At 41.2% G+C, this 12952-nt stretch overlaps 2 protein-coding genes across 3 annotated transcripts in view; both read left to right on the forward strand.

Annotated features, from left to right (window-relative positions):
• The window catches only part of TULP3 (TUB like protein 3), a 35233-nt gene extending 26037 nt beyond the window's left edge, over positions 1–9196 (forward strand). For both annotated transcript variants that reach the window (XM_051780811.1, XM_051780812.1), the window contains 6 exons: positions 839–1036; positions 1536–1648; positions 2044–2158; positions 4055–4153; positions 6258–6429; positions 7022–9196. In XM_051780811.1, the coding sequence (XP_051636771.1) occupies positions 839–1036; positions 1536–1648; positions 2044–2158; positions 4055–4153; positions 6258–6429; positions 7022–7155 (831 nt within the window). In that variant the 3' untranslated portion in view covers positions 7156–9196. The remainder of the gene's footprint in view (positions 1–838; positions 1037–1535; positions 1649–2043; positions 2159–4054; positions 4154–6257; positions 6430–7021) is intronic.
• Positions 9197–12620: 3424 nt separating this feature from the next.
• Positions 12621–12952, forward strand: part of TEAD4 (TEA domain transcription factor 4) — a 51789-nt gene continuing 51457 nt past the window's right edge. Inside the window, exon 1 of the mRNA XM_051780824.1 lies at positions 12621–12803. The gene's annotated coding sequence lies outside the window, so the exon portion shown is untranslated. The remainder of the gene's footprint in view (positions 12804–12952) is intronic.

Consider the following 12952-nt stretch of genomic DNA (forward strand, 5'->3'; position numbering starts at 1 on the left):
TAATTGGGAGACTGTCAGATATTGTCAGATAATTGTGGGTGCAAACTGCTGGAAATACGGGGTGGGGGTGCTGGAGGCGGGAGAGGGTGAGAGCCACTAGTGAATTTCAAGTCTATATGCTTGTGTCTGTGCTTATTGACTCAGGCTTCCTTCTGGCTGTAGCTGGAAACAGGGATAAAGCTGCAACTTCATCTCCAAGGCCCAGTAAAGGAGGAATCTCTTGGGTGCTGCAATTCACAAGATCCAGCTACCTAAAGAAAAAATTATTTTAATGACCTGTACCAGATTTACATTAGAATTTCAATTCCTTTGGTGACCATAACTTGCATCCTCACTGTACACATTGTTCTAAGGCTCTTCCAACATTTAGTTGATATGGTTCCACCAGCAGGTTACTCCATTTCTGCTACTGTTCTGAACCAACATAATCTCAGTGCTCATTTCAGTCAGAGAAATTCCAGCCTGTCTTACTGCAGCATCCATCAGTCCCGCTTTTATCGTACTGCGTTATTTCCCAGAGTCTGAAGTTCTAAAAGCAGAGAGGCTCTTTGCTTAGAATATTTACAGCATCTCACTCTGTCCTCCCCTTCCTAGAAATTCACTTATATCTGGTTAACAGGTAGTTTTCTCCATTCCCCTTGGAGGGTTAGTCTTTTCTCAGAGTAAAAGTCTTCAGCCATTTTCTTCAGAGAAACACAGGTGGTAGCTTGTTTAACCTTCCTTTCCCCAGTATCTTCTGGTTATGATAACCTGTATTTCAACAAACTTTTATTTTCTTGGGGAATACCAGAGTCTCTAGTCGGATATTAATTTGCTAATATGATGCTTCTTCCCACAGGAAACAGGTGCTTCCTGTAGTCCCTCCCCTCAGGCAGATGCACAGCTGGGAGAAGTAGAGAACTTGGAGGATTTTGCATTACGCCCCGCACCCCGTGGTATTAGTGTCAAGTGTCGAATCACTAGAGATAAGAAGGGAATGGACCGGGGCCTCTTCCCTACTTACTACATGCATCTGGAAAGGGATGACAACAGAAAGGTATTGGAAACAGTACACATTCTTGGCTGTTATACTCCTACCACATAATATTTTTGGTGCAAGGGAGAGCTTCTGGTAAGAAACCAGTAGCTGAGGAAAGCCATCATGTAGTTGAGGACGGCTTATATTTGGCCAGGGCACTAAGAGGGAATTAGCAGGTTTAAAGGCCATAATACAATGAAAAATGAATTTTAAAAGTATAAAAATGTTAAATGTTAAAAAAGGAGCAAGAAGACTGAGCTGCTCCAGAAGAAAAGGAGGGAAGACTAGAAAGGACAGTTCTGTTAAATCAAGGCTGCTGAGTGAGCTGATTGGAGGAATAGGATTTCAGGGTGTGCACTTTGGAAGAGATCAAAATTGTGGAGACAGTAATATTGGCATGGAACAAAAAGGGGAATGGATATGGCAGATGGAGAGGTAACAGTTTGGATAGCAATGCCTAGCAATGCCTGTGCATTCTTACAAAGCACCAGTCTTGATCAAAATTTTGTATTTCCAGACATTCCTTCTTGCAGGGAGAAAAAGAAAGAAGAGCAAAACATCGAATTACCTCATATCAGTTGACCCAACTGATTTATCCCGGAAAGGAGAAAGTTTCATTGGAAAACTCAGGTGAGGATCACTGATGAAAACTATAGACAGGTGAGACAGGATTTTCACTTTATTTGTGTTGTGGTTTTGGCTGGCAGTCTGGTATCGATTCAGAGGGAATGAGCTCGCATCCTTCTGCTGAATGTAATCTGTATTCACTTGGGTTGGCAGCCTTCTTCAGCATTACCATTCACTGTGGCAATTCAGAGAAGACATTCTGTCTAGATGCTTTTCCAGGATGAGTTACAGGCTTAGTTCACTGTGGGCACTGCATGGAAGCTACTTACTGAGCTGGCAATGAGAAGATTCAGATGGCAGGAGATACATGTTTTCGCTGTGCTGTACCAATACCTTCAGAAGAGGACAAAACTTTCCACTGATGCCTCTTTCTCTGTTTCTCCATAACCTGACATTAGGTCAAACCTCATGGGAACTAAATTTACAGTCTATGACCATGGAGTTAACCCAATCAAGGCACAAAGTCTAGTGGAAAAGGCTCATACAAGACAGGAACTTGCAGCTATTTGTTATGTAAGTACTGCCTTTCTCTTTTTGCCCCTTTCTTCTTTATGCCTGGTTACTGAGGAAATGGGGCTTACAAAATTGTGCTTCTGTCAGCCTCCCCCACTTAACTTTGGAAGCAAGTGACCAGTTTCAACCAGATACAACAAAGGGCAGAGGCCTCAAAGATAAGTTCTTGAGAGTTTAATGAAAAAAAAAAAAATCAGTGCCAGAAATCTGGGAAGGAGAAAGACCCAAACTAACATCCTGATGACCTTCTTACCTAGCCTGTTGTTCAGTGTGTGGCCAGTCAGCGTACCATTTACATGGAACCAGCCACAGCATGAACTCCCCTTGCCCAGCTGGTGTCTGGTGGACGCTGAGAAGGAACTGGGAGTATCCTGTGAAGTAGAATTATTTTTTGAAGAATCAAAGGCATTTGAAGATAGGAGAGAGCTGGTATTACTTCTGTAGCAGCTTGTTGTTGATAAGGATGTGGTTCTAGGGAAATCATAGTTTGTTAGCTCTGTCCTAGAGATATTGTCTTCGCAATTTGTGAATCACCTCAGGTAAGGCTTCAGAGTGAGGAGACACTCAAGGACACTCTAGAATTATGTGAGGGTCCTCATGTTACATTGTTTAATGTTCCAGTCCTACAGTTTGAGTAAAATTTGAGGTTCTCTACAAAATGATGGCTGCCAAGTGGAAGGATTTTTACTTTTCTCACTGGTATGGGAGCAGAATTTTAAAGATGCATTAGCCTACTGGAGCATTATCTTGATTTTTTGTTTTTGCTGTTGATCTCAGTGGCACTTGGGGGGAAAAGAATTGATGTGATAATTGCAGTATTGTCCTGTTTACGGAAATATTACTGGATATTTTCTTTGTATACAGTATTCTTCAATTCCCTACCTAGTTGAATGCAGCAAGGTGTTAAAATGAGCACAACAGTTAATATTAAGTCAACTTTTCAAAATTTTGAACTTATCTGCAAGAAGTTTGTAAAGTTTATATATGAATCAAATCAGTACCCTCATTCTTATATGTGCCCTTAGATTTTCTGAAGTGAAATAATAGAGGGTGCAGTCCAGAGACCTTTGTCTGTGTCTGCAAAATGCACTAACGTGTTAGAAGAAGCTGTATCACTTCTATCAATCAGTTTGCTACTTCTGAAAGACTCTAGCTTTTTAATTGGTCTTTGGGAATTTTAAAGGTTAGCACTGATATTGTTACTGAACACTTTAAATGGACCATTGGATTTTGACTGACATTATTAAGTGTATGATTTGAGAATACAGGTCTTTTTTTCTTTGCTTTTTGTACTTGGAGCAGTCTCCTGCAGTACTCTGGAAAAATCTGCTTGACTTGAAGTTTAGATAGATGCTGAGTACTTCCCTTTCTGGGTCTGTTCTTAATCATTTACAAAACAGCATGATTTGAGAGAAAATTGTAGGCATTCTCTTGAACACAAATAACAGCACAGAAGAAGAATGTTTGTTTATTGTTCAGGAACATTTTAGACTAACTGGTAATATAGAGATAACATAAACTCAGGTCAAAGATATTTGCCTTTTATCATACTTACGGCTTGTTAACTAGCAAGATTTCAGCACATTATTGCCTCACATGCAAAAACTTATGCCTGGAAATTGCACTTGTCTGATTTTGTTATGAATGTTTCAGTGGGATAACAGATTGCTCTAAATTAGTTAATACCATATATGTCTTATAATGGTGTTCTCTAAATGGGAGAGAAAGCAGTTCTCAGTTATTAAACACTGTTGGAGTTGTTTAAGCGCTTCTACAGTTGTAGCCAGCAAAACTCTAAGAACTAGTAAAAATGTGGACACAAGTTCAGTTTTGCTGTCTTTACTTCTTTGAGATGTGTATCATTTACTGAAAATAATGTCTTTCCTTGTCTTTCAGGAAACCAACATCTTAGGATTCAAGGGTCCCAGAAAAATGTCTGTGATCATTCCAGGAATGAATATGAATCATAAGCGAATTCCAATCCGTCCACGAAATGTGAGTTATGGAGTTCGGTCATGTTTCAGGTTGGAGGAAGAGGTTAAAACTTCCCTGTAGAGGTGTGAGTGTTACTAATAATCAGGGTTTAGAGCAAGGTTGTTAGTAGCTTGGGGTTTAGTAAGTCTCATGGAGAGTAAATACAATGTAGCCTAAATGTGTTGATTAATTGGTTCTTGCCTTTTACCTAATCTGTATCCTTCTGAATAGTGTTTGTATCCTTACCTGTCCTTTGGTCAGCCTAAATATTATTTAGTTATCTGTATGTTGTTGCTCTGGCACTTACAAGCCGTCCTCATGGTGGGACCCTGTTATGCTGAGAGCTGGATGAACACAGGGCACACTTGCTTCTCCCAGGAGCTTGCATTCTTGGCCAGGATATGAATTGCAACCGACAGGTAACAGGTAGATACTGTGGTAGGCTGGTGTAATAGCAAGAGAGTAAATATGTTTTTGATCAGAATGCTGTCAGCTTCTTTGTAGGAGTCACAGAAAAGGAGGATTCTTTAAGAAGAAAGAAGGATGAGAAGGATGAAGTTTTGTCATGACTATTTAGTGGGTATTTCTCATACATGTGCTGGACATTATAGCTAAAAGCTTACAGAACTGTATCTGAAGATATATTAAGGTGTATGACAAAAAACATTTGGTTCCCTTAATGTGGGTTTTATGCTTGATGTGATAGAAGAACAAAAGGCAGAAAGAACAGGTGCTAAAACATGGCCAATATTTTAGGCTAGAAAATGGGTTTTGTAGCCATGTTGTGAGTAGATATGAGTAGGAGAAGAATGAATTTCTTGATATCAGAATAAAAAATCTTCAAGAATGGAAATTCAGACTCATGAGAGCCTGGAAAAGAGATTTAATTTTGCAAATGGGCAAGAAAATTGTGTCTGTTTGTGAATATTTATTCATTGTCTTTCAATTGGTATTGTCATCTCCCCCATCAGTACAGTAATGATTCCATCACCCTGCCTTTATTTTTCTCCCCTATTTTCCCAACTGTTTTGCTATCAGACAAGCATACTGACAGTGGACAAGACTGAAACACAAAGCTGTTCTGGAAAGTTGGCAAAGCTTTCAGTGTAGAGGTTTGACTCTGTTTTTATCGTTCCTTTTCTGTAATGTAATGCCACTAAGAAATATTGCCCCCACTTCAAAGGAGGAAAAATTGTGCCTAAATGCACTGTGTTGATGCCAGTACTCAGTCATTTTTGCATCTTTAAACAGTAAATAAAGATAAATTCAAAGATATAAAGTAACTAAACCGAACAGTAAGTTTCATTTAAATTATCCTCAAAAATCTATTATTGAATCTGTATACAATACTAGCCCTATCAGTCAGACCTAAGCAACAGGTTGTTTTCTGAGCATTTTTTCCTGCTAGTAATTTCAGCTTGGATTTTTTCTCTTAGTATATATTATTTCAGTTCGGATTTTATTTGTTGCAGAACTTTGAAAATTATACGTCATGTTTCACTACAACTTGAACCTCTTTGTAATTAATTGTTTGTCAAATTTAATGGACTGGTTTACTTCCTTTTTGTATCTTCCTTGTTTTGTTTATCTCTCTTTCATATTGTGCATCACTTGTTAGATCCAATAGGATGAGATTTAACCTTACAGCCTGCTGCAGCCTTTGGACTTTGTACTGAATCACCTCAGGGCCTGGCACTATGCAGTTAGTTGTAGATTATTTTATTTTAAAGTTCAGAATGTTAGAAATGTAAGATGGATGCAACAGGATCAGAGAAAACTTATGAGACTCAGAAGGGATTCCTGTCAGCAGGATGGCAGTCATCTGTGCCCTGTGAATTGCTCCCTTTCCTGTACACACACATTTCCTTCTCTCTCACTCTTTTTACTTTTTTTGGAATGGAAATACGGTGATAGCCTATTGAGTGGAAAAAATGCTTGGACTGGGAATCTGTGAAAGTATCTTCCTGGTTCTTACAGGAAATTTTCAGTAGGACTGAGTTTAAGTGCTGTCATTGTGTTTCATTAAACAGGGAATGGCCTTCAAGTGACAGTGCATACACAAGAGGCAATACTCAAAAGCAGAGCAATTCCAAATCTGATAAATATATTTCTTTCTTCTGAACAGGAACATGAGGGTCTGCTGTCAAAATGGCAAAACAAAAATTTGGAGAACCTCATTGAGTTGCACAACAAGGCTCCAGTCTGGAATGACGATACCCAGTCCTATGTTTTGAACTTCCATGGGAGAGTCACTCAGGCCTCAGTGAAGAACTTTCAGATTGTCCATGACAATGACCGTAAGAATCTGATGGAGAGTGTGTGGGACTTATTTGAACAGGGAGAACCCAATTCATTTCATGAGGGTTGGGAGGAATAGGACACGCTTCCTGGAGAAGGGAAACTGGGTGAAGGAATTTAGCTCAGGATTACTGGGGACTGGCAAGCTGTTGAGAAAACTGTGTAAGGCCTCCTTCTTTCTGGGGTGGGTGCAGCAAAGGAAGGTGCGAATGCAAACTTCCTGAAGAGAAGGAAAAGGATTAATACAGCACTTTCAGCCTAGCAAGAGTGGTTTGAGCTTTGGATCTGAGAAGAAAAGTAATCTCTAGAACAGCACACTAACTCTAAAGAACAGATTTCAAGGCCACTCCGGTGGGAAAGGATGGAAACACCAACCAAATATATTTGGGACTGCCAGACGAGTGGGTTTTTGTTTGTGGTTGGGTTTTTTGGTTTGTGGTGGTTTTTTGGGTTGTTTGTGTTTAGTTGGATTTTGTTTGGTTTTTTTTTTTTATTTTGGTTTGGAGTTTTTTTGTTTATTTGATTTTTGTTTTTTTTTCTTTTCACTTCACTGTGAAGTTGTTCATCTCTGAATCTTTCTTTTCTCCCCAGCTGACTACATTGTGATGCAGTTTGGTCGTGTAGCAGAAGACGTGTTCACTCTGGACTATAATTACCCCCTCTGTGCTCTTCAGGCCTTTGCTATTGGACTCTCCAGCTTTGACAGTAAATTGGTCTGTGAATAAGACAACAGACTTGAAACATGGAACTCACTCGCATGCTTGCATCTTGTAGGAGTTCCAGGTGTAGTAATGAAGAGCATATTGGAAGGGAAATGGAGGACAGGCTTCTACAGGCTTATTAGAAAGCACATTCCAGCCCTCAGAGCGTTGCGAGTGTTGGCAGTAGACCGTCTTGGGAGCAGTCTCTGTATGTACTGTGGAAGAACAAGAAATATAGGTGATGGTTTTGTCATTGGTGTTGATTCTGCTTTCAGAATCTTCGTTTACAGATGCTGCATGACAGTGTGCTAAGCCCACTAATTGGAACTCCTTGCATCTAGGATAGAAAAATAATGGCTAAGTGTTCCTATCCCTTGAAACTTCCTTAAAGCCTGGAAGATGATGGTACTCGTGAGCTTCTGATCAGATGAATTCAGAAAAAACGGAACAGCTGGAATAAGACATTGGCTCTAATATAACACTTTTACTCTGTGAGATGATTCTCTGTTAAGGCTGATAATCCATTTCCCTTTCAGTATTCTAATTGCTCTCTATCCCTTGACAGTCTTTTTACCAAATAAAGAACAATCAAATCTCAAGCACTGCCTTTTCAGATGGTGATATTGTATTCATTGCTGCTTCTGTTAAAATGAGACTGAATAGATGATAGAATCTGACTGAATTTGACAGAAGGTAGTACTGTAACAATATACAGTACTGTTCCTGAAAAGCAGTGTTGTGATTGAATTGTCTGTTCATAAAATTTGCTACATTTCTAGGAATAGGTTTGTGACCAATTTCATTTTTTTAATATGAGATTATCTCAAGTCATGACATATTAAAGTAGATTTTGTATAAATAATTTTAACCTGACTGTAAGAAGGAGTTACCTCAAAAAGAGATTACAGGTATTTTCAAAGGCATCAGTAAGTTTAAAGGAATTGTATCATAAGGCTTTGCAATGTGTCCTTCGAGTGTTCCATTTTTAATACTGGATGTACAATATGGAGTCTGTAGGTCACAGCATGGAACACCTCTTGATTCATACGGCCTTAACTCATCAGAGTGGATTGCTGCACAGTGTGACATGGAGGCCTCATAGTGTACACACCTGCTGTCTACTGAAGCAGAGAACAATCTTGCAACAATCCCATCTTGGAATCCTATCTTGCCTGTTTCACGGCCATTACACATATTCATAATGGTCCTGGAAAAGACCATCTTTTATTGAGACAAGAATTAGTTGTTCTCCAGCTTTGGGTATTGTCCTTGTCAGCAGACTAACTCTGTTTTAAGCTGCAAAGAGCAGACACATTGCTTTTGGTCTCTGGAGTCTTTGCAGTGGTGAATATCACTCACTCTTTCAAATTAACAAAATTTTGTGGAGACGTTTTCTGATATTGCCAGAAAAAATAATTATGGTAATCATGTGTAAACTCTGTATTTAACTGTAACTTATGAATTGATGCTGAGAAGTCCATCTCAGGTATCTCTCAGATGACCGTTCTGCATTAGCTGGTGAGCCATTGTCTTGAGATGATCTCATCAGAAAAGCAGTCAGTGAAGAGAACTTGAATCCTGATGGATCTCTTTTGTGCCTTTGTGTACTTCCTGCTCATCAGGCTGGGGACCAGACCTGGCAGTGCTTTCCAGTTGTGCTCTTCTGAGGTCTTGGCTGACTGTTCTGCATTCCTGCTGTGCGTCCAGAAAAATGACATCCATTTGTGTACCTGTCTGATTATTTTTCTGACTGGGAATGTGTGAAGGAAACTGCCTTGTGTTATTTTGGGATGACCTGAAGGTAGAATGCTAATTTCCAATTCAAAATGATTTTCTGTGTCCTCAGAAGGCCACGGTAACATCCCTTTACTCAATTAGGCTGGTCAGAAGTGGCTCTTCAAGCTATTTGTTGACATCAGTGATCCTGTCAGGGCCTCTCAGTCAAATTATACAGACAGATGAACAGATTCAGTGCTCTTTATCAGATACTGTTTTACATTAATTGTATTTATAACTTTTATATCTAAATGAAAATAAACTAATTTATATATTGAAAAATCCTTAATTCTAAATGAGTTTTTTTGGGGGTTGTTTTTTTTTTAATTTATTTTATTTTTTGTAGGATTTTGCTGTCACCTGTAGGTTTTCTTTGTTCCTTCTGTATGAGATACTACCTCAATTTCTTCCCATCTTCTTGAAACTCATCTCTCTTCTTACCCTCTCTTTTCCTTTGTAATTCTCAGTTCTCTTTCTTTGTAGTGTTTGGGTTTTTTTCCATACACTTAGAAGTCTGGGAATAAATGTAAGGTTAGTCTCTCTAATACTTCCCTCCCCTGTTACCAGGTCTTTCCCTAAAGTTCTTGGTTTCCATTTGATTCTCTCTCTAAGCTAGTTCCACTTCTCTACCCCATGTTAATGTTTTTCCCAGTGTCCAGTTAAACATTTGAGATGGTTCTTAATGCATTTTCCTACCTTCCATCTGAACCCATTCAAGTGTTGAAGTACAATAAGATTTTTTCTGAAACAAGAACTGAAGTAATACAAGGGACGGAGGAACGTCAAGTCAAAGCGGTTATTTTTTCCTATTTCTACTGAGATATGTATAAACTTCAGTAAGTGGAGATATGGTGGATCTGATAATGAGAAACTGGCACAGCTCTCAGTGTGTAAGTCCTATTCTTTCTGCACCTCTGTTTTTCCCATCATTTTGATCTGACCCAAATTAGTCTTAGTTGGGAGAGAAACTAAGCAGGAAATACTACTGGGCATTTGTTCTTAAAGCAGTAATATTAGTTGTATACGTGAGAATGCAAAATTCTTGAAATCCCAGAGAGATCTTAAAATAAAGATGGAAGCATATTAAACTGTTCAATATGAATCCTAAAGGCAGGCCTAGTGGATGGAAACAGCTCCTAGGCTGCTATAGGCTCTTTGGTTCAGAAACATAAAAGACAGGGAATGATTTCTTACTCTTTTATGGGTGTCTCATTCTCATTGAAGTTCTTGTGCTGAATTTGGTAGCAGTAGGATAGGGGTTTGTTACTGTTGGCAAAGTTATTATATTATACTTTACTTAGTGTGCTCCTCTACTCGCTGGTATTAACAGCTCTCTAAATCTCTCAGTTGACATTGAATTAGGTTTCCTGTTCCTGGTACAGAAGACAAGCAAAACCTTCCCTGTGATTTACAAGTTGAGCTAAGAGTTTGTGTGTAGTCTTGTGAAATGGACCTATGGACAGATTCCTTCTTTGGCAGAGTCAGGAAACTCATCCTCTCTGCCACAGTGTCAAACTGTTGTACACAACTGCAGTTTGGAACTAGTTCAGAACTAAGAAAGACCCTTAAGTTATCCTGGGGCTGAAAGCCCTGCCAGGAAAGAAGGCGGAGACCCTGTACCACTGTTAACTCTTGTATCTCTTGAACTGTACAGTCTATAGAGTTTCTGTTTTCTCATTACATCCCTTAATGTGTTCTATATAGAATTATTATTTTCTCACTGGAAGCTGGAATTCACTTCTTTTGTCCCAAAATGGGAGAAAAAAACCAGAAGCAAACTAACTTCACCAGAATGCATTAAGGTAAAGGCTATGGTCACCATAACTGGCTCTGGTAATTTAGTTCAATTTAGAGACTACATAAATGGGTGGATGTATTCCAGAGGCTGGAATTTGTGATCATTTACTTTGATTCAATCGACATTTCCAAAGAAAGTGAACCATTGCACTGTCTGTAAGAAAACAGCTGAAAATTATGAAGAAAGCAAAGGATTTTTTTTTAATGTTTAATTGAATTGAGCCTTTTATTAAAGGAAAAGTAATACTAATTTACTATGGGAAAAAAAGGCTTTATTTTATAAACTGCATAACAAAATTATTCAGATAGAATACAGATAGGTTTGGGGAATTAAGACTCTTAAGTTTGCCCAGCTCTCTGCTTTCTGTTCTAAGTGGAATAGTTTGCTTCCACATTACCTCCAGTAAAGGAAAAAAGAAAATCAACCCACCACTAAAAAACTTGCATTCTCCTGAGTGAATTTCCATCTGCAATTGACTGGAGTCCTGCAAACAATCTGTGTGATGATTCACAGGAAGGAATAGGTTTCAATTCCTTCTCTTTGAGCTGTGTTGATTTGGCAAGGAAATGGGAGCAAAACAATATGTTAGTCACATAATTATGAGACCTAGCCTAGAGTTCGGAGTGAATATGTGTGATGAGAAGTGAACTACCTTTCATATATGTTTTTTTATTAAACTGCATGTTTTTAAATAGGCCAAGGTAGAAGTAGTGGCTAAATCATTACAGGGCTTTATATAACAAACAAAAACCACACATAATAATTTCATTGAATTTTGTAACATCATCTTATTTATATTGTATGTACTCTCGGTTGTATCAGAAAACCTTATTTTTATGAAATTGATGGGGTTTGCCACTTGGTTTCTGAGGCCTTAGGCCGCATTTAGGACCCGATTTCAGTGTTTTCTCTGCAACTTGAAAGAGTTACGAACTTTTTTAGCTTTAGGTTCTTACCAAAAACTGAGATTTTTTTTTTAAATCCATTTCTACAATATACTGAAGTTTTAAAGAAAGCCAACTATGTTATAACTCTTCGCAGGTAGTTACATACACACCAGGCATCTCTGAAAAGGTTACCTGCTAGAGCCGTGGAAAAGTTTATTTTGCTGATGTAGGTGCGTTCCCAGAGGTGCTACTAGGATGTAGTTACATTTACTAAACTTGCTCAGCCTGGTATCAGCATTTTCTAGCGCAGCACGCTGGCACTCCTGTATGAACGGACAGGAAAAGAGCAGCTTCGACGTGAGACTGAGAAAACCCACAGGGGACATCGCTTTGCTGTTAGGCGAGTAGTTTGCCGCCTGGGATAACCACTCTGCCGTGTTGGGGTTGAGTTGTTCGTTTCGCAGGGGCTCAGCTATGCTGGGTGGAAATCACGGCACGTCTCTAAGGGGCTTGGAAGCAGCGCTGCCGGCGGGCCGGGACCGGCTGGCAGGGATTACCCAGGGAAGCCGTGTCCCGCCCGGGCGGGCGGGAGTGTCCCCGGCACCGGAGCCCCCTCCCCGGGCGCTCGGCCCATCGCCCGAGTCCCGCCCCGGAGAAAGCACCAGGCAAGCAGCGGCGTTCCCAGGGATCTTCCCCCGGCTGAGGTCGGCCCTTCGCGGCCGCAGACTCCAACTTCTCCCGTGGCCGGGCGCCGCGCCCGCTCTCGATCCCTGGAGGCGGCGGCCGCGTCCCGCCCGCTCCCAGAACTCCCGAGCCGCCCCCTTCCCCCGCTCCCGGAGTTTCCTTCCCCCGCCCCCGCGGGCCCCTCTTCCGGCCATTGCCCGCGTTCCCTCCGCCCCGGTCACACACAGCCCCCGGCCGGGGACTGCCCGGCCCCGCTGGGTTTTGTTCCCAACTCCGCCTCGGCCCTTCTCCTGCTGCCCCCCGCCCCCGGCAGTCCCCTCCCAGCCCCGTCCCAGCCCCTGCTCTAGCCGGCAGTCCCCTCCCTCCCTCGGCCGCGTTCATTTCATACCAACTCTCATTCCTAGCATTCCTCACTTCCTCCTTTCAAACTCCTGGGGAAATAAAATCCCTCCCTTTTCCTCCCAAACTCCTGCCCGGCCGCCCCCCCGCCCCGCTCTCCGCTCCGCCGGCCGCTCCGCGCTCCTCAGGTGAGTGAGTGTGCGCTTTGTGCCTGCGCTCCTGCCGGCCCGGCCGCCCCCCCGCTCCTCTCCCATCCCATCCCATCCCATCCCATCCACTCCCGGCCGCCCGCCCGGCCCGGCATTGTTCGCGTCTCCCCGCCGCCGCGGGACCGAGG

This window comes from Manacus candei, unplaced genomic scaffold (assembly GCF_025592945.1).
Source record: "Manacus candei isolate 608988 ecotype Guabito, Panama unplaced genomic scaffold, ASM2559294v1 h1tg000014l, whole genome shotgun sequence".
Taxonomy (NCBI): Eukaryota; Metazoa; Chordata; class Aves; order Passeriformes; family Pipridae; genus Manacus; species Manacus candei.